Here is a 22,399-nt window from a genome sequence, read left to right on the forward strand (position 1 = left end):
ATGTGTGTCGCCATCTCCAAGATCATCCATCAGGTCTGTGATAAGATACATGTAGAATTGGCTGACACACACATTCTACATCCTACAACACCATATGATTGGAAGAATATTTTATCATGCAGTTTGAACACCGATGGCAGCAGCACAACTTTATAAAATAGAGCAGAAAATTCAAAAAGGATTGCAGGGAAGATAATTTAGTCGTTATTAATCAAATATTTCTGTAGTCACAGCCATGCAAATAATTATGTAATTCATGCAGGTCATATAATTCTATTAAGTGAACATTCTGTAGTGAATGCAATGCAGATAATTCTGTACGAAAAGCATGACAGATGATTCTGTAGTAACTGTAGGGAAGATAATTCTGTGAGAGCATCAGGGCTTATCATCCTTTAATGAATGCAGGGCAGATAATTCTTTAATGAAAGCAGGGAAGATAATTCTTTAATGACAGCAGGGAGGATAATCCTGTATGGAATCCACTTATTTGGCTTTTAAGTGGGCCTTTCTGGCAGTCTGCATAAGTTTATTAATTGACCTTCCTCCATATTTTTAACGCAATTACATTGAAACTTCAAATATGTGTAGATGTGCTCTTTATATCCCCAGTAGTTCTTGCATTTCCGATATTTTCCCTTTAGCTCAGCTGACAGAGCATTGCTAGGCTTTTAGCTTGTATCAAAGCTCTAGTTTTGTAGTAATGAGTTTGTTGAACTACATGCGAAGATATTTAGGATGTTGAACTTAAACAATAATTATTTTCTAGCAAGCTCTGGGAAGGCCTTTATGCTCTTAATGACTTAGCTAATTAATAAATTAACAATAAATCAATGACCTGTTTTTATTTTAACAAATATCATAGATTTAATTTGAACCCTTTATATCATAAGGCAATTATACTCAAGTTCCTATATTGGGTTTGTTAATGACATTTTGATACATTCTTGTTAACCTGTTTACATATTTCACAACTGGCAATTTTCAAAACCAAAATAATTTATATCTACTACTTCACAGTTGTCAAGCTTTCATTATCGAAAAGGTCACGATTTGTTACAGCTAGTATATTAGGTCGAAACTACCGATTCAATTTTCCCTGTCAAGTACTACAGTATTGTATATGCTGAGATTGTCATATTATAATGGACTTATTTTATAGTCCAACTGACTGACTGTCGTAATATTCACTTAGTTCTTTCTTTACTAAATATATTACTCAACAGAATACTTCATTTCTTTATACACATTTCCCATTAAAGTTTTGAGTCTGTGTAAGTATTTTTAAATTTATATTTCCACTCCATTCTATGTGTGTATTTAGAAGTGTACGGGGTTCTTCTGCGTCTGAGGCTGCATTATGTGTGGACTGGGAGTGTTGCCTTGAACTCCTTCTTAATTAACTATTTTACTCATTAAAGTTGGGACAAATTCGGAATTAGAACTGCAATTTCCAACTTTTTAAATGTTACTTAAAGAGTTTAAATTTTGGAGTGGTCTTGTGTTTTGGGTGATGCTGTAGTATGGTTATGAACAACCAATCTCACATGCTTTCAAACCATGTTGCTTAGGTGAGTCAAATTGAATGTTTACAAACAAATAAACGTGATCATGTTGTGAATTTTTAATTGCGAAGAATCGACCCTTTCCGTGGTTGCATTGTCAGCCATTGATTCGCCGCAAAAGGAATCACAACAATATGCAGTTGGTGACGATGTTACGGCTCCTCTTCAAGAGAAAATACGCAGCGACGATCTACCAGATAGGCGGTGAGTTTTGTTTTATTTATTTTTTCTAAAAATATTATGGACAAATTCAAATTTCTATATTTCAGTTAATATGGTTTCAAAGATGACATATGTCAGTAGATTAAGGATTTTATTTAAATTGCTTGAAGCTTAAAGGTTGCAATTTAGTTTTTTTAATGCATGGCCATTTCTTGATTATAAACATTTAAAGTTAACCAAGCAAATGGTTTGAAATATTTACTGAAAATCAACAAAAAGGTTACCACAAATTGCAGGTGTATGCCAATATTTCTGTACCGCAACTCTTGGCCTACTGTTAATTACATATGGTTGGTTTGAGGTTATTTAAACCTGCACAGGTGGCATGCACAATTTAGTTTCGTATTGAACCTTTCCCTCTCACAAAATAGCGAATTAGAATTATGCTTTTATTACGTATCCCAAATCAATGTATTTTATGTGCTTGCAGGTAGAAATTGGTAAAAGAACGGCAAGAAAGAATGAGCCACCACCGCTGTGTAACTCTATACCATAGGGCCAAGGCACTGTCACTCCCTATGTCACCAGTTGCAGCAAACGTGTCAACTATTGTTAGTTTCTTATTTAAAAAAAATACACATATATTTAACATTAATTAAATAAACCAATTATGATTCAAGCTTATCTTTTATTATAGGCCCAGTTTACAAACAAGTCATACCAGTGCATGTACATATGTATTATGGGAACACTTGCACTAGGTTGTTGGCAAGTAGGAGAATGATGTCCACTGTCTAACTCAAATAGTATCTTAACTTGATCAATGTCTCGTATAAGAGCGTGTTTTGTGACAAATTGGCTTTCTCATTTTATTTTTTCTTATATACTTTAACATTAAGCGTATAGTTTGATTGTAAAACATAACTTACAATTTTTCATGGATTTAATGATGGATTTTAATATGCTATCAAGACCTCAATACAGAATGAAGTATCAAACAAATTTTTATGAGTAAGTGAAAAGTAAACAAACCAGCATATATCATTCAATACTTCATTACAGAGATAGTTGCAAAGAAATTCGACCGACCTGTTGGCATGGGTTGAAAGGAACATGAGGGCCGCACTTAGTCGCCTCAAAGACCAGATGAACGGATTATATCGATTTCTTTGATTTATGTATTTTTGTGTAAAATGATTTTTCAACACGAGTCAACATTTTTTCCTGTGTAAATACTGTTATTATAAGTATGCTATTAATAGCCTATTATGTTTTGTTTATTTATAATCTAATTATGTTTTTTTCACCAAATTGTCATCAATGAAATTAAATTGTTCATGTATAAATGTAATAATGTTGGATTACATTAAATTGTCTTGTATTGATTTAACATATACTGGTATACCTACATTATAACTTTTTGCATATCTGCATTTTAAAACTTTTGACATCATGCAATTGAATCAACTTTGTAAAGGCAAAAGATGCACCTTTAACGCACATGTGTGCTTTTAAAAGTGTGTTTTTGACTGCCATTCATGTGCGTAAAATGTGCGTTTTTATGTGAGTTAAAACTGCGCTATAAGCGAGTTAAATGTGTGCTTTTTATTAGAACTGACTAACAAAAAAATGCACATTTAAATCACTTTAGCGCAGTTAAAACTCGCCAAAAGCGCACATTTACCAACACGTGTACCATAATGTGGGTTAAAACTTCGCTTAAAGTGTGTTTGATGTGCGCTTTTTATCTGTACTGACTTAAAAAAGCTCACATTAAACGTGCTTAAAAGGGCAGTTTTTACCCACATGAAAGCGCACATTTTGACACTGTCATAAGCATACTTTTTCGTATCAAGTCAAAAGCGCACTTTAACCCACATAAAGGGCACATTTGACGAAGTTCTTGTTTGTTTTTTTTGATTTGGTAAAAACTCCCTTGGTAAGAAAAAGCGCACATTAAACGCAGTGCCAATACTGCCACGTTGAATGCACGCAAAACGTACATTAAACGTACGTTTTGCATACGTTCTCAAGAAGGGATATTATATACACTATAAATAACGCAAGTAGATCGATAATTTCACATATAAAATATGTACAATTCACTACGCATGCACAATTTGCGTTCCGGGGTTTACCATGTGACGATGATGATCAATCTACTTGCGTTATTTATAGTTAACTGGTAGTTACCTGGTACCTGTACCCAGTAAAATTTATTATCGAATATACTCAAAATATGAAAACTTAACAACTTTTTTCAAGAAATAAATAAAACACGTCAATTAAAAAGAATCAAACATGCCTTATTGGAAAATGTATTAAGTAACAATTGGATAGGCATACACATACTTATTAGCATACTTACAATTACAATTTTTTAAAGAACAGATTACGACAAATGTAGCAGACTAATAGTCTATTTTCAACATCTCTCAGGAACTCTGTGAAAATGTTGCTCGCGTACAGTGTATTATTTCTGCACCTGTTATCTTTTCTCCGGATAAATCGGCTAACATGTTTGTCAGTTAACGTTCCACATAGTAAACTCTTAAAACCATAGACTGTGCTTCAATACATCCTTATATTATTGTACATAAAAAATTGACAAGCAGTCTGAATCAATACCAGTAAGAACCGGTCATCAAGACAAAGCATAATGGCTGGTGTGAAAATGAAACAAAGGTGTAACAGTACATCTTATTGGCTTAGAGAAACAGTTTACACAGATTTACCACTTTTACCTCTAAGTGGTTGCATTATTGAAGATTTGGACATCAAAATACACACAATTCTGTGGTTGCTGGTCGAGTTAGACCAAAGCCGCTGAATACAGTATCAAATTATAGTGAAAACGCTCAGGGGGGATTCAAGGTGGTCGCATAAGACAAAGGTCGCTGAATTCAAACTTGGTGTCGCATGCAAAAGATTGACTGTACTGAAATTTATATTCAAACACAACAGCTCTTGTTATATGAGTATGAAACACCACACAGCTCAGCTATATATTTTCATATGAGTATGAATTATTCCTTACACTTCTCAGCTTTACAAAATTATTTATTTATTTATATCCCTGTCAGATTGACGAGGAGCAGTTTAACAAGATCCTGGGTCTGATAGAGTCTGGAAAGCAGCAGGGAGCCAGTCTACAGTGTGGAGGGGAGAGACAAGGGGACACCGGCTTCTTCGTCAAACCCACTGTCTTCTCTGATGTCACGGATGACATGCGCATTGCTAAGGAGGAGGTATATTATACCATAAAAGCGGAAAGTGTCGTCCCTGATTAGCCGGTGTTTAATGCATAGGCTATCTGGGAGGACACTTTGCCAACATCAACCTTTTTTACTCAGAGGGTGGGTCGTATCTTTTGAGAATAAAGTGGGATAATACATGCTAAATTTCTGGGATCTGGTCAATAACTTGTTTAATATAATAAACATAAAGTGAAACTTCCAGCTACACCATCAGCAGAAAAACTTTATTATAACAAGCGGTCCTTTATCAACGGCAAGGTACTGATACCGAAACAGTGAGATAGAAAGCGAATGAGCTGAGCTTTATGAAAATAGGGCTTCATATATGTGCATAAGTGTCGTCCCAGATTAACATAAGCAAAATGCACATGCTTATAAAGGACACATCTTTCTTTTCTTTTTTTAAAGAAATTTTTGCTTTAAGGAAGTCTCTTCAAAATGTTTATCCAGTCTAGGGGGAAAGTACGTGTTTTACCTGATTAGCCATAAAGCACATTTATTGTCCCCTACCGGTGAAACCGCATGGGACTTATAGACTAGAAATATTAACAAATAGACTAGAAATATTGCTGAAAATAGTGGATCCTGCGATAACTTTAAAAGTTCTTAATATTTTTTCATGAAACTGGAAATATGGACAGATGGCAATATGGAGATTATGGAAGTCATTTCCTACGTCAAGAATTCTGGTTGCTATGGCAACAAATAGAATAGAAATATTTCTGAAAATGGTGGAGTTTTACCGGTAGGGGACTTATATTGCTTGGCAATAGTCTTGTTATCCCCCACCATAGGTGGAGGGATATTGTTTTGGCGTTGTCCGTCTTTCCCTCCGTCCGGAGCCATATCTTGGAAGTGCTTTGGCGGATTTCATTGAAACTTGGTATGAGTATGTATATGGATAAGAGGATGATGCACGCCAATGGAATTGTAAACCATCTGTTAATAACGGAGTTATGGCCCTTTGTATCTTGAAAAAAATCTTTTTTGAGTGTCAAATATAATACAACGAATTTGCTTGTTTAACCTCGTTTTTCCCGAGCACAGCTCATGTGTATTAGACAACAGATACAAGTACTCAACAAAAAAAGAAATATAACTGGGATCGTTGCCAGGAACGGTCATTGTTAAGGGGATTAAACAGGTTTTAAGGAGCTGTAAATCTCACACTGAATTATTTACAAAATATGTAAGTGTAAATAAAACTTTACCCGATTGCATGAAGCTCTTAAGTAAAGAAAGAGGATACTTTACAGCTGCATAAAACCTATAAATATGGTCGTCAGCATCATGTACAGATTCTGTACTTAATTTTTATGTCCCCCAGTCTATACTTGGGGACATAGTGTTTTTGCCTTGTCTGTTTGTTGGTTTGTTTGCGTCAAACTTTAACATTGACCATAACAGACAACTTTTGCAATATTGAAGATAGCAACTTGATATTTGGCATGCATGTGTATCTCATGGAGCTGCACATTTTAAGTGGTGAAAGGTCAAGGTCATCCTTCAAGGTCAAAGGTCAAATATATGGGGGGGATATATGGTCCAGTTCAATCATTTTCTTGACATTCTTTGCTTTCAGATATTTGGGCCTGTGTCTGAGTTCTTTTCTTGACATTTTTTCCCTCAGATATTTGGTCCAGTTCAGTCGATCTTGAAGTTCAAGGACATTGACGAGGTGATAGAGCGTGCCAACAACACGTCGTACGGTCTGGCAGCAGGCGTCATGACCCGCGACATCAACAAGGCATTGAAGATATCACAGAACCTTGATGCAGGCTCTGTGTGGTAAGGAGAATAATTTTTTACAGAACAGAACAAATATTGTATTCACTTAAGCATATTACAGCTTATTGCGATAACAAATTCATATTATTATACATTCATGCATGAAATGATTAGTTATTAACATTCTAATAATGAACAAACAATAAATGAAGCCTTGTTCAGGGAAAACTGGGCTTAATGCATGTGTGCTCAGTGTCATCCCAGATCAGCCTGTGGAGTCCGCACAGGCTAATCGAGGACGACACTTTCCGCCTTAAGCTGGGTTTTCTTTTAGAAGAAACTTCCTTTTACAAAAAAAAATCAAAATGTCTTGTCCAAGCTTTTGGAATATCTGGCTAAAGCTTAAGGATGAGATATTCACTACTTTTGTCTCTTTAAATGCTGTCTTTAGTGTTCTCTCCTGCTTGTGCAAAGCCATCGCTAATGGGTTAGATTACACCAGGAATTCCATATTGCACTTATTTCATCTGACTGCCTGTCAACAAAATTATGTTTCAGTAAAGATCCAATACTGGAGACAAAAAAGAGTAATTTTCCCTTGGCTGTGAAAACTATCTGTAGTTTGTCAGTAAACTGCGTTTAGTTTTTAAGAGAATTATATTGCATTTGAGACTTCAGTGACACAATCTTTTTTCATCATAAGATCTTGTCTGGATTCAATGATAGGCGAGATAAAACCTTGATCTTCTTCACTTTTGATGACAAAATCTGCAACAATGGACTTTGTGTAACAAACTAGTCATTGCATTGAAATCATTCCATACAAAATAATTATGATATTCACACACACAAAATGTATTCTTCCAAAATGATTGCTGTTGTTAATTATAACCCTTTTGTCTATTTCAGGGTGAACTGTTATGATGTGGTCAAATCCCAGACTCCTTTTGGTGGGTTTAAGAAGAGTGGCCAAGGGAGAGAACTGTAAGTTGTTGGCTCAGCAGGGAACCAAAAGTTATACCCGTTCAAATCACCATGCAGAGCTGTCGTTTCATGCTCTCACATACAATCTATGCCATCACAAAGAAATCCTACCTGATTTTGAAGGATTTTACTTTTCAGTTGTTCACTTGCGAACAACTAAGGTTAATACCACGCGTTTCAAGACAGTCTTCATAACTACAATAAACCTGATAAATGCAGCATCTGCGCATCCGCGCAGAGAACGAGTTGTGTAATTCATGCCAGAGGTTTGAGTTTTTCAACTATATTCATACACAAATAGAAACATAATATGAATAGTGTGTTAAATTAAATATTTTTGAACGGAGCGTACATAGACAAAAATCAATAAACAATGTAAGAAATATATGTGTCACAAAAGAGAATGTTTATGAATGATTAAAATAGAGTCCACTATCTGCTGCGTCTTAATCATGTGGTATTTTTGCTCAACACAGGTCATTCATAATTTGAGGCTATTAATAGATGCGGGAAAATAAAACAAGTATAGTGTTATATCGAGAGTCCAACACACTATCACGCATCTGGTGCGTAACCTAGTGCTTGCTACTACAGCGCGGTTAAATTTGATATGTCTGGGAAACGTTCTTTTGTTCCCAACAGGTAGCATCAATATCTCATGTATTCTCAATTGCACGAGTGATAACAACGCAATAGTATAAGGTTAATGTTTATATTAACAGTTCTCAATTTATAAAACGTTGATCATGAGTTGCGAAAATTTGTACTTTGAAATAAAGTTTGAAATTTTCGTTTCTAAATAATTAAATTGAAAACAAAAGTTGAACTATTGTGTGTTAGTTTTCTCTTGGTAGTCGAATATTCACCACATGAAATATGAGATATTATAGTCAAATCACACAATAGTGTTAAAGAAACAAATTATACTGCGGGAGTTCACATCACATGTGTCCTCACATGGCTTATTATGAGTTTATTTCTCCACCATCAAAATATATTGTGTGTTAGTATTTAACACGCATTTTATTTTCAAAACATTCAAATCAAACATTCATAGCCACATCATGTGAAAATGGGTCTTTTGGCGTTTTGGCCAGCGTAGCTCAAGTCCAGCCTGTGCATTTGCGTATTCTGGTGAGATCGATGCTGTCCGCTATAAAATCACTCGAGGTTTTATGGTCACATTATGTATCTCCTGACAACCAGACTGTGAGATGCGCAGGCTGGATGGACAATAGCTATGATGGGTGCATATGGCATAAGACCCATTTTCGCATGATGCGGGTCTTTTTAAATCTCATTGCGAATGGCATATTTTAGCACAGAAACATCTATTTGTCTGTTGGTCACACAAACTCATCTAAAGATGGCTTGAAGATTGTTGGATTTTTATGATCCTGCATTAAAAAGTGCAGAAGTTATGCACCTTTTTGAATTTAGACTTTCTATTACATCACGGGACATCGTACGTCATTGTTGAGGTGGGTAGGGGAGTATTCTTTGTCACGTCACTAATTCTAGTTATTCCTATAAACTTCAGTTGTTAAACATTTTTTTATTAATTTTCAGGGGAGAATATGCTCTTCGTGAGTATACTGAAATCAAGACGGTATGTATAGTTGTTTTTAACCAGATCAGTGTTTTCTTACCTAATAATGTAAGTTTCAACAACCTTGACTTTTGACCAGTGAATGCAAAAAGGCCTGACTATTGACTAATGAGCACCAAGAGTTTTGATAATCAGCTAATAAAATGGAAAAGACGAACAATGTACCAATGAACAAAAAAATGCTGTATAACTAACCCATGAACACGAAAAGTCTTGATAGCTTATAAAAAAATCTTGGCCATTGACCAATTAACACAAAAAAGTAGGCGATGTACCAATGATCCCAAAGAGGCTTGGCAATCCTGTACCACTGTCACTACCAGTGAAGCAAAAGAAGTTTGACAATGTACTTGATCAATGGAGAAAAATGGGTGGATTTTGACCAAGTGACAAATAAATAGAAATACGACAAAGAATGACTTTAAAATTTACCACAGCAGGAAGTTTGCCAAATAAACTAAGTACCGGTATTGAAAATGCACATAAAGACGCACAATTTGACAAGTAAACTGCAAAACAAAAACACTTCAGAATTGAACGAAACATAACAAAAATACTTCACAATCAGTCTTTTAACAGAAAGATTTGAGACAAATTTCACATTATTAAAAAGATACAGTTGCTGTTTAATAAGTAACGACGATGCCCTCACATCTGTTGTGTGTGTCTGTAAGAAACTATAACTTGCGCTCGATTGGTCATTGTGGGCTCGGGTACTACTTTATTGTACCCGATGTACTCTTAAGTATACTTAAATGTACCCTGGGTACGAAACATATACTGAACGTGCCCGGTAACTCTAACGCTAAATTTGTTATTGTCGGCTATTTATTTCAATTTAATTATGTTCATATATATGTTAATATTTTCGAAAATGGCCTCTGTATTACAGCAACTCCTGCTAAAAAAAAAGAATGTTGAGGTAGGTTTTGTTCAAAGAGAATTTAGATTCGTATTTTGGCGAAGGTGGCGATGGAGGTAATAATATTATTAAACATGATATTTTGTTTATTTACTCCGAAACTGTTAGCTTTTTTCACAAATGTAAAAGCGTGTTTTACGACATCGCATTTTGGGAAGGAATAAAACTCAGGTACAGTCTAAATTGGCCGGGTAGGTTTTAGTATATTTTACGTACCCGGGGTACATTTTAGTATACTTAAGAGTACCCGGGGTACATTTAAGTTGTACCCGAGCCGTCAGTGACATATCAATCATAATTTGCTATATATATATATATATATATATATATATATATATATATATATATATATATATATATTTATTTATTTATTTATATATATATATATATATATATATATATATATATATATATATATATATATATATATATATATATATATATATATATATATCTCTTTATGGTATATTTCAGGTGACGATAAACTTCCCAGAGAAGTACTTGTAGTGTGCAGCTTCTGCAGCAAAGTGATTTTTTCAATGTTTTTTTATCCTTAACTTATACGCAGATTTTTGCCATTTACATTCCAGACAATCAATGTTTTGTTTTGTTTATAAAGATTTCTCTGAAATAAGCAATTATTAATTCCGTGTGTAAGAGTAGTGGGCTTCTTCAGTTGAAGTGGACATGCTACTTTGTTTTGTATATTTTCACTTTTGTTTGGTGGTTGCAGTTAAATTTCGTAAGATTTGCGAGAAAGATAGTTTTGTGTGTGTGTCATTGTTTGTAATCAAATACTATGAATTTTCGTGTTGTATAATGTATTTTACGATTGCTCTTGACAACATTGCGGGCTTGTTTAAGAAAGCGCAATTAATAGGAACAACACACGTTTTTTTTACATTTGTCCCATTAAAATAACATTCGATTTTTCTTTTTTGCTCACATGTTTGTGCCAAGATCTGTAGAGAACCCGATCTGTATATGATGATAAAATGGATTTCTAGATAAAAGGTGTCATGATATATTTCTCATCTTTATATTGCAGCTGTTCTGCCAACATGCATAAACATATCTTTCACCGAATGCCGAACCGAAACAAGCCGATTTTTTTTATCTCTGCTTCTTAACGCAAAGCGCGGCATAAACTACTTATTGTACGAATTCCTTGTAAACAATCTCACTAAATTGTGTGGAAGTCAGCAGTCAAATCCATTTTCTTCTTTTATTTAACAAATCAAATTCCATGTAATTTTCAGTAATAGACCATATTCGGGTCTCAACCAATATCTAGGAACTCACAGCTTTTAACTGTTATATGCATGTGTATCAAATTTGGACAATGTTTAAGTTGCCTTAATTTGAATAACAATACTTGAACCCTTGGGTTTAAGAGGTTTTTAATTTGTAACACTTGTAAATAACCGGAAAATGCGTTTTTACTGAGCTGTCTTGACCAAAGATATAGCTGCAAAGTACGCGCCAGTTACATTGCATTCATGATTATGTCAATTTCTGACAGAAACCGCTTTATCAGTACTGGTCAAAATTTATTTGGGAAGAGACAAATTATTGAATGATAAACGTTGTCTGGTCATTTAAGGTTGAATGCCAAAATGTTGACTTTTCTAAAAACTGTTTTCAACTTTTTTAGGTAAAAAATGTTAGTATTCACCTTCAACGGTATCAGGCCCGTAGCCAGGGTTTTGAAAAGGGGGTGCGAATTTTTGTCATAGATGATTGTTATTGAGCAAGGGAGTATGTGCGGGAGGGGATGTTGAAACGTAAACTGCTGCATTGTGGTCATTTTTTAAAATGTATTCAGAGACTAAAGTTATAGAGCATTTTATATGAAAATTCACTTTCATTGACCATACTCAGTGACTGATCTACATGAATATGATACAACATACATGTATTTCCCACCACGTTTTTCAATAACCACCTTTTTCGATCAGTCACGGGAATACATCATTTTATACGGTGTTTGAAGGGGCCCTTTCACAGATTTTGGCATGTTTTGAAGTTTGTCATTAAATGCCTTATATTGATAAATGTAAACATTAAACTTTAAAAGCTCCAGTAAAAAATCAAAAATAAAATTCTGAAATAAAAACGCATAAGCCAACTGAGCTATCTTGCCAAGCTTACATAAGAATCGTATTTTTTACGTTATATAAGCAATCTTCGTAGTTCCACAAGTTTAAACGACTTAACAGAGCTCTCCAAATTATTCAATCGTTTCGCGTTGCAACGCTTTATAATTTTTAAATCGTTAAAAGATGCATATAATAGCTATATTAGACCATGGTAATTGTTCAGTTATACTGTTTCCTAAAAATAGCATAACTAAAACGAAAATTTGCGAATCCGATACAACTTTTTTCAAATTTTGTCAATTTACCAAAAACGTGAAAAGATCCCTTTAAATTGATAACTAAAATTACCAGTATCATCAGTATGCCAGTTTTGCCTTGTCAAGCTGTCGAGATCCAGAAAGTGCTTCATTCACATTGAATATATCCTTCGAATTCCATTTATTGTTGCATTACTAAATAGCGAAACAAGCCGATTTAAGCTGTAAGAAAGTTTTGACACGAGTGTTATCAATTCTATCATGGGCGAAGCCATTGTAGAAAGTGATCCATTCACATCGAATATATCCTTCGAATTCCATCCATTGTTGTCATTAGCGGAGATTAAGTGAATAAATAATTCATATATCATAAATGACAGCTTCTAAATAGCGGAATAGGCCAATTTATGCAGTAAGAAAGTTTTTACTCGATACTTTCATGGGGGCGGCCATTGTTGAATGTTGAAACACGAACGACAACTCTGCAAGGAGAATGTTATCAATGAAAATCGAGGTATTTCGATTAGAAAAATCGAGTTATCTCAATCGGACTGGCTCTGTCTTTTACATAGGTCGCCATTGTGAAGAATTTTTTTTATGGTTATCATACCTTAGACGATGTTGTCTCAGTATCGTCAAAAAGATCAAAATAAACTTTCCGAAGTCTCAACTTATTTTTGTTGCAAGTTTGATATAAAATGTGTCAATAACGTCTACACTAATAGCCCAAACCCCCCACAGTTCGCAAGTTAAATTTTCGCGAGTAAAACAAAAAAATAGTGCCAATTATGAAAACATGCACCTTGTTTGCAACCACAAATATACCGGTACTGATTTATTGCTTGATTACTGCGTTCGTTGACACATTATTTGTTACCGTTGTTAGCGTTTTATGTTGTTCAAACCAAACACCAGCTTTAGGTGGCAGTATGTCAGCGCAAATAGTACAATCTTACTATTAATGCCATGAAAAAAGCATGCTAAACAAATCAGGTTAACCTTTTCCGAACTATGTTACCAGTCAACTGATCGTTTCAGTAGAATTCTGGTTAACCTCTAGCATCCTTAATACTGATATCTCAGCCGTGTTTGAAAAAAATGTGTCTAGAAATTAAATATTTATGTTTCCTCTATTATTCTGAACGCTGTCTTCTCAGAATAGTTTAGTTCCCTTAGCATCTAAGAGCCTTGCCAGTTTCTTTTTGGAAAACAATTGATATCTTTGATCATTCTCATAAAAAAGTTTAAACAATACAAAACTCATTGACTCATTTATTCAATATTCATAACAGTACATTACTTACGCAATCATGCAAAACGAAACAAAACAAAGTAATAGTATAAATAGTATTTATAACAAGTATCACATAAACTGATTCTCTCAAAGAAATTAATAGTAGATAAATGTAGATATTATTGCAATCCTATCAGATAAAGCTTCTGTTTAACTTGTAAGTATATCAGCATATTAACTCACTTTGATTTGATCATGGAAAGACTGCTTTTTCATGGGAACTATTTACATATTTTCATTCCTTGAAAATGTCCTATTTTAAATGTATTCCATGTATATTTAAATCAGTAGATATTAACTATTCAAAGAATCAGCGTGTGCTAAACACCAAAATGTCACCACCCACCATTCCTACAACTAGAATTTCTGTATGTTTACTGTAGTAGACACATGTTGGTATTTTCACATCATCTTTCTTCGCGACCACCTGTGTCAGTCTCTGCCTCACCGTGACCACCTCTGTCAGTCTCTGCCTCCCATCTTTGTCAACCTGGATGATTGTGCCGGACCATTCTCCACATACCAGAACTTGTCCTGAGTCTGTCACATGGAGGCTTGGTGAGACAGTTGGGATTATGATTCCCCCTAACGTCAGTGCAGGGTCAAACAGTGTGGAGATCACTGTGCCATCTCTGGACAGTGTGATTAGCAGTCTGATTAGCTGATTACTGACCTGGTTAATCGTGTATATCCTCTCTCCATCTGGACTCACTGCACAGGCCAAAACTGTGGTATTTAAAGAAGTGAAGCTAAGGTGTTATATATGGAAATATGATATCACGCTAGTGGCAGTTCAGGGGGAAATATTAACACATATTAAATGTTTTTAGCTTCAGTATCGTCTCTTTCACTTAAATGCTGTAACAGTATAATGTACATATAGACACACATAATAAAGCAGAATGTGAATCTGAGGATACACAATTCCATACATTTCTTATGCAAATTAGTTTTTTTGTATCTTAATCATATTCTCAATAGTTGAAGGACACATGCTTTTCATTAATCCATGCTAATTACACGTGTATTATATGCGTTGATTGTAAATATTATTTTTGCCTATCAGAATCTTCAATTCTTTTTTTCGCCGTGGTGAAATGGATATGGTGTCCACCTAGCGACTGGTAGGTCAAGGGTTTGTCTGTGGGAGTGTTCTTTACATCTCCCCAAAAGACAACAAGTACTGGTTCTACCCAGGAAACGGACTCGAAAGCCTTTATTTAACCCTTTCCTTCTCAGAAGCAAAGTGAAAATGGCTATATGCAAACAGCATAAAACCAGAACAGCCTGCGAGTAACTTGCAGTCTGTTCAGGTTTTAGGCTGTTTGCTGCTTATCAGTATATAAGGGTTGGAAATGAAGCCTTTAAAACTTGAATCTAGTAAGAAAGGTCCTTAATAAAATGTAACTTTTTAAGGGACTATAAATGCTTAAAATACGTATCTAAGTGGTAAAGGGATAAGCCTAAGGATTTCGATGCAATCGAGCTAAAATAAATAGGTTTAAACTAATTCTTTTTAACCAGGTTTTCCGAAGGAAAAAACTGGTTATTAGATTGGCGAATGTCGGCGGGCTGGCGGAACAAGCTTGTCCGGGCCATAACTTTGTCGTTCATTGTGAGATTTTTAAATCATTTGGCACATTTGTTCACCATCATTAGACGGTGTGTCGCGCAAAAGAATTACATCAATATCTCCAAGGTCAAGGTCACACTTTGAGTTCAAAGGTCAATAATGGCCATAAATGAGCTTGTCAAGGCCATAACTATGTCATTCATTGTGAGATTTTAAAATCATTTGTTCACCATCATTGGACGGTGTGTCGCACGAAAGTATAACGTCAATATCTCCAAGGTCAAGGTCGCCATGACTAAAAATAGTTTTATTTTGAAACAAGGAGGGTAACAATAAACAATCAGTTCAGTTTGAGTAGTCTCCCTTAATCAGACTTTTTTTCAAATTGAAAACCTGTTTTTGTGACAATTTTGTCCCTTGTTTTCCATTGTCTGACATCTTGGAATTATGACATTTGTACAAAGCAACATAAAATAGAGTTAAAATAAATTTACAAACCAATAGTATAGACTGATGTCATTTGAGGACAATTCTAGGCATTTGTTTAATGTTTAAACAAATCAAACTTTTAAAGTGTTGATTGATTTATGAAGATAATCATAACAATTAGATATCAAATTTATAAAAGGTAATGCATTTGAACTAATCGGGATATATTCAATACATAACAGACTTATTATGTTTAGTGAAATGGATTTTGGAAAAAGTTATCATTGCCTGTAATGAACTAGTTGATTTTTATCCACGTCGAAAAAATGTTCGTAGTGGATATAGTAATTGGTCCCGTCCGTCTGTTCCTCCGTCCATAACTTTGTCCAGAGCATAACTCCAAATCTATTTAATGGGTTTACTTTAAACTTAGAATATAAACAGATGGCAACTAGGAGAAGTGCAGTGACCAAGAACCATAACTCTATCTACCTTAGTGTTTGAATTATCTCCCTTTATATAATTTCAAACTTTAATTTTTGTCCGGAGCATAACTCTAAAGCTACTGAAGGGATTTACTTGAAACTTGAAATATAAACAGATGGCAACTAGGAGAAGTGAAGTGACCACGAATCATAACTCTATATACCTTAGTTTTTTTAATTATCTCCCCTTTTATATAATTTCAAAGTAAATTTTTGTCTGGAGAATAACTATAAATCTACTGAAGGGATTTACTTGAAACTTTAAATATGAACAGATGGCAACTAGGAGAAGTGCAGTGACCATAACTCTATATACCTTAGTTTTTTAATTATCTCCCCTTTTATATAATTTCAAAGTAAATTTTTGTCCTGAGCATGACTCTAAAGCTACTGAAGGGATTTACTTGAAACTTGAAATATAAACAGATGTCAACTAGGAGAAGTGCAGTGATCAAGAACCATAACTATATCTACCTTAGCTATTGAATTATCTCCCTTTATATAATTTCAAACTTAAATTTTTGTCCGGAGCATAACTCTAAAGCTACTGAAGGGATTTACTTGACACTTGAAATATTAAAAGATGGCAACTAGGAGAAGTGAAGTGACCAAGAACCATAACTCTATATACCTTAGTGTTTTAATTATCTCCCCATTTATATAATTTCAAAATAAATTTTTGTCCGGAGCATAACTCTTAATCTACTAAAGGGATTTACTTGAAACTTGAAATATAAACAGATGGCAACTAGGAGAAGTGCAGTGACCATAACTCTATATACCTTAGTTTTTTAATTATCTCCCCTTTTATATAATTTGAAAGAATTTTTTTGCCCTGAGCATAACTCTAAATCTACTGAAGGGATTTACTCGAAACTTGAAATATAAATAGATGGCAAGTAGGAGAAGTGCAGTAACTAAGAACCATAACTCTTTCTACCTTAGTGTTTAAATTATCTCCCTTTATTTAATTTCAAAGTAAGTTTTTGTCCGGTGCATAATTCTTTATCTACTGAAGGAATTTACTTGCAACTTGAAATATAAACAGATGGCAAGTAGGAGAAGTGCAGTGATTAAGAACCATAACTCTATCTACCTTAGTTTTTGAAGTGTCTCCCTTTATTTAAATTCAAAGTAAATTTTTGTCCGGAGCATAACTCTTAATCTACTGAAGGAATTTACTTGAAACTAGAAATATAATCAGATGGCAACTAGGAGAAGTGCAGTGAACATGAACCGTAACTCTTTCGGGCGTAGTTTTTAGCTCGGCTGTTTTCGGAGAGTACCTGAGGAATTGTCATAGCCAGCTCGTCGTGTCGTGTCCTCAGCCGTCCGCGTCGTGCTAAAACCTTAACATTGGCTCTAAAATCAAAGTGCTTCCACCTACAACTTTGAAACTTCATATGTAGATGCACCTTGATGAGTTCTACACGCCACACCCATTTTCGAGTCACTAGGTCAAAGGTCAATTTCACTCTGACCTCTACAAAAACATGAAATATAAACAGATGGCAACTAGGAGAAGTGCAGGGACCAAGAACAATAACTCTATATACCTTAGTTTTATATTATCTCCCCTTTTATATAACTTCAAAGTAAATTTTTGTCCGGAGCATAAATCTAAATCTACTGAAGGGATTTACTTGAAACTTGAAATATAAACAGATGGCAACTAGGAGAAGTGCAGTGACTGAGAACCATAACGCTATCTACCTTAGATTTTGAATTATCTCAATTTTTTTAATTTCAGAGTAAGTTTTTGTCCGGGGCATAATTCTTAATCTACTGACGGGATTTACTTGAAACTTGAAATATAAACAGATGGCAAGTAGGAGAAGTGCAGAGACTAAGCACCATTACTCTATCTACCTTAGTTTTTTTAATTATCTCCCTTTATTTAATTTCAAAGTAAATTTTTGTCCAGAGCATCACTCTTAATATATTGAAGGGATTTACTTGAAACTAGAAATAGTAACAGATGGCAACTAGGAGAAGTGCAGTGAACATCAACCATAACTCTTTCGGGCGTAGTTTTTAGCTCTGCTGTTTTCGGAGAAAACTCGAGGTATTGTCATAGCCAGCTCGTCGTGTCGTGTCGTCCGCCGTCCGCGTCGTGCTTAAACCTTAACATTGCATCTAAAATCAAAGTGCTTCCACATACAACTTTGAAACTTCATATGTGGATGCACCTTTATGAGTTCTACACGCCACACCCATTTTCGGGTCACTAGGTCAAAGGTCAAGGTCACTGACCTCTAAAAAAAAATCTGACAAGCTTTTGCAGCCAAGCGTGGCATTCGTTATGCGGGGCTCTTGTTGAATTATCTCCCTTTGTTTATTGATTTTATTATTTATTTATACTTATTTTTTTTTATAATTTTAAATTATATTTAATTTAATTTCATAGTAAATATTTAAGTTTTTCAATTTTTAATATCTCCCTTTTATCTAATTGTACAATAATATTTTAATTTGAACACTTCAGTATTCCCTGTAAAATAAATAGATGAGTTTAAGGAAAAGTACAGTGATCAAGAACAGTAACTGTTTATAGTCTTCTTTTTTAATTACCTCCCTTTCTTTAATTTCCATATACTTTATTCTCTACAGCATAACTCCAACACTATTTAACTAATTGGTCCTTGAAATATAAATAGATGACACAGGTGCCATGTTTTATAAATATTATTCTACACTCTAAAACAAATGTTGTCATACAAGCAAACACATTTCGGCGGGGATTTGGCACTACTACTGTGACAAGCTCTTATATGCCTTACACCCACATAAGGTTGGGAAACAGAAACAGGAAGCAATACAAAAGGATGTTAAAAACGTATTTTTTGCCGAGAAAAGTACATAATTTGCAAATATTGAGTACAATTTTATACAAAATAATTATGTCATTTGTATATTTTTCGTGAGGTACTTATACATTTGATAAAGTACATGTCAATATGTTTATTTTGCTTAAAAGCTTAGGGATATATCATCACAAATATAGTTGAAGAAGGCAGAAAACATTTGCATAGGTAGGTCTATATTTATGTAAAAAAAGATGTGTATAAGCGGTCAACGCCCGCCGCAGAGTGGCGTTCTTTTGCCTGTATTATTACATGTATTCATTAAAAAATTTGGAAACATACTTTTTTATTTGAATACTTATGTTTTTGTAAATGCAAAAAAACACAACATATTATTTGTTCGATATGTTCATGTTCTTATTTACACATTTGTTTTTTTTAGATAATATGAAAATGATTGCTTCTTAAGTTCAATTATAGTAGAATAATTGTTCTTAGTAGTATTGACATGAAGTATAACTGTATTGTTAAGAAAGATTGGTCTTATCAGTATGGCCATGCAGAATAATATATACATGTAGTAAGAATTACCTGTCCGTCCAAACATTGTATCTTCATACAGCTTGCTCACAAGTCTTCCATCTACAGTGTATTGGTACAGGGCTGTGTCTGTTGTAATGAACAGATTGCCCTGGTGATAGGCAATTCCATTGCATAAATGTTGAAATTCCAAAGTTCTGTCTATTAACAGCTGAAGATTGGTCACTTTGATGAAAATGATCTTTTTGATATCCATAGCAACAGCCACCAGACTTGAGTCGATTCTGCAAATGGACATTGGTTGACTAGGCAAGTCACATTGGGCCACCACCTCGTATGTCTGATCAAGCAACTTAACTTTTAAGTTTCTTTTGTCTGTCAAGAGGAATTCTCCATTAGTTATCTCGCAGATACCTGATATATAGTATACATCCTCTACTTCATACTTCTTACTTTCCTTCACTCTGATGACTTGGTTTGGATCAGACCTGTCAAGTTCACTTGATTGATATCCTTGGGCCAACTGGGTTGATGTACATGATGTTACTGTATGAGGCATCCAGCCTGGCTTGTTCAAAGCATTGTCGGACTGTGCAGGTGAATTGGAAATTGGATTGGGCACATAGTCTGACTTGTTAACAGCAGTTGATTGGTTTGTAATGTCACTCTGTTTAGGTGGTACTGGTGCTTGATTGTAAATTGTATCTAAATTGTTAAGAGTACTTGTTTGGTTTGCAACTTTAGCTTGTCTGGGTGTTCCTGATACTGGAATGGTATCCAGGTCTTGGTTGTTGGTTTCAATGGCTTGAATTTCTGGATTTATTTTGCTGGATAATTCACAACATGCTTTAGATTTTGTCTCTTTTGCTTCTCTGCTTTCTTTGATGAGTATTTGTCCCAATCCTGAAAGAGTGGCCATAGTTTGAAGGATGATTGGATCAGGTGTAAAGCTCAGTGTTATATCATTATCTTCTGTAATTTCTTGTAAAACTGCTTTGGTCTTGACAGACATGTCCAAGCATTTTCTGTACATAATCATTTGGGTTGCTTCACTTTTGCCTTTAATATTTAGCCAATCTTCTTTAAAAGATGTCATCTTTTTGATAGACTCATTGCAGTTTACATTATCAGTTTGAATAGATGTCCTCAATTTAGCCACTAGTGTGTCTAACTCTTTGATAGTATTCTTCTCCAATTGATACAAAGAATCATTGATTGCCTTGCGTAAAGCAATGATTTCTTCCAGAATTGTATTGTAGGCTTGTTCCAGGGACTTCAGACTTTCCTCAAAGTCATCTTTCTTCAGAATCAACTGTCCATGTAAAGTATCCAGAGTCGCTGACAACTGCTTGAACTCCCCTTTTTGGTGCAGGTCTTTTACTTTATCAGCTATGACAACAAAATGGCTGCATTTTCTGCAAAGGAAGTCCCCTTTAAATGTATTTAAGACATCAGCAACTTCAATCTTTATTTTTTTTTTAACTCAAATAGGATGTTGTTTTTAAATTTAACAATTTTCAAACTTTGTACGCTCAATACCAGCTCTTTTAAACTGGGTATAAATTACTTAGTATACTAACTTACTTATGATTGTAGACATGACAGACTGCGCACATCAGCTCACTGTGGTCCTCACAGAATTTTTCCAATTTCCTGTCCTTGTGCACCTGACATTGCTCTCGAACATCAAATGTTGCATCGGAAACTGGCCACTTACTTATGTTTTTCTTGTCCAAAGTTGCATGCTTCTGATAAAGAAAGTTATGGTGCTCCAAACATTTGCCACAGTAAACCATGGAACAGTCCTTACAGTAAAATTCAGCCTCTGTGTTTCTATCATTTCCCTTACAAGTGTAACACGAAAAGTCAAAGAATATATCTGATTCCCTATAAATTGAACTTTCAAAATTGGAAGCCATTGTAGATGTTCAAATTATTTCACTCTTTTGAAAGTCGATTAATTGACATTCTGATTTTTGAACCAGTATCACCTGATCTCCGCTCACATGACTGTTTCAATTTATATATAGGTACATTTTTCATTATCTTATCACCAAATTAAACTGATGGAAGAGTATACAAAAATTGTTTAAACGGACATAACTTTTCATACCAATGTTTTGAATTGCATTGAAATTTATGTGTTAAAACTTAAAAACGACATGTTTATATATAAAAATGAATACTTATATTGCTTTGTATCAGTAAAAACTCAAATTCAAATGCAAAACAAATTCAAAACTAATGACATTCCCACGTAAAGCTACTCGTATCAATTTGTTTTAACCATTCAAATGGTTATGTTTACTTTGACAGGTAAATCGAAAAATAAATACTAAATATTTAAATATTATACTTTAAGACATTTTTACATATTTTATATGTTGTTATTAGAGCCTTGCATTATAAGTCACATGGCTTCTTACTGACCCTGATGTAATTCAGGATTTGTAAATGAAGTAAATTGGATAATAGCCAATGAAATGATCAGATATCAACTTCTACCTAACTAATATGAAACAAATACACCATTACACCATTTTATCTGATTTAGCAATATAATTTTTATGCCTCCGGATCGAAAGATCACAAAATTGTTTGTGGCCTGTCTGTCTGTCTGTCTGTCATTGTGTCCGTCATTTGATGTGTGTGTCACAAAACTTTAACCTTGGTTAAACTTTTATAACTTTT

At 34.4% G+C, this 22,399-nt stretch overlaps 2 protein-coding genes across 3 annotated transcripts in view; one reads left to right on the plus strand and one right to left on the minus strand.

The window, feature by feature from the left end:
- Nucleotides 1-11,035, plus strand: part of LOC127879900 (retinal dehydrogenase 2-like) — a 35,263-nt gene extending 24,228 nt beyond the window's left edge. Inside the window, exons 10-14 of the mRNA XM_052427000.1 lie at nucleotides 4,811-4,975; nucleotides 6,615-6,772; nucleotides 7,622-7,696; nucleotides 9,266-9,305; nucleotides 10,702-11,035. Of these exons, the coding sequence (XP_052282960.1) occupies nucleotides 4,811-4,975; nucleotides 6,615-6,772; nucleotides 7,622-7,696; nucleotides 9,266-9,305; nucleotides 10,702-10,734 (471 nt within the window). The 3' untranslated portion in view covers nucleotides 10,735-11,035. The remainder of the gene's footprint in view (nucleotides 1-4,810; nucleotides 4,976-6,614; nucleotides 6,773-7,621; nucleotides 7,697-9,265; nucleotides 9,306-10,701) is intronic.
- The window catches only part of LOC127879899 (uncharacterized), a 29,214-nt gene extending 7,525 nt beyond the window's left edge, over nucleotides 1-21,689 (minus strand). The window contains exons 1-3 of one of the 2 annotated variants that reach the window (XM_052426998.1): nucleotides 21,293-21,689; nucleotides 19,760-21,123; nucleotides 13,840-14,603 (exon numbers count right to left, since the gene is read on the minus strand). In XM_052426998.1, coding sequence (XP_052282958.1) covers nucleotides 14,188-14,603; nucleotides 19,760-21,123; nucleotides 21,293-21,627 — 2,115 coding nt within the window. In that variant the 5' untranslated portion in view covers nucleotides 21,628-21,689 and the 3' untranslated portion in view covers nucleotides 13,840-14,187. Of the gene's footprint in view, nucleotides 1-13,839; nucleotides 14,604-19,759; nucleotides 21,124-21,292 lie in introns of those variants that run through there. The other variant, XM_052426999.1, reaches the window with a different exon arrangement.
- Between the last annotated feature and the right edge of the window lie 710 nt (nucleotides 21,690-22,399).

Source organism: Dreissena polymorpha, chromosome 4 (genome assembly GCF_020536995.1).
Source record: "Dreissena polymorpha isolate Duluth1 chromosome 4, UMN_Dpol_1.0, whole genome shotgun sequence".
Taxonomy (NCBI): domain Eukaryota; kingdom Metazoa; phylum Mollusca; class Bivalvia; order Myida; family Dreissenidae; genus Dreissena; species Dreissena polymorpha.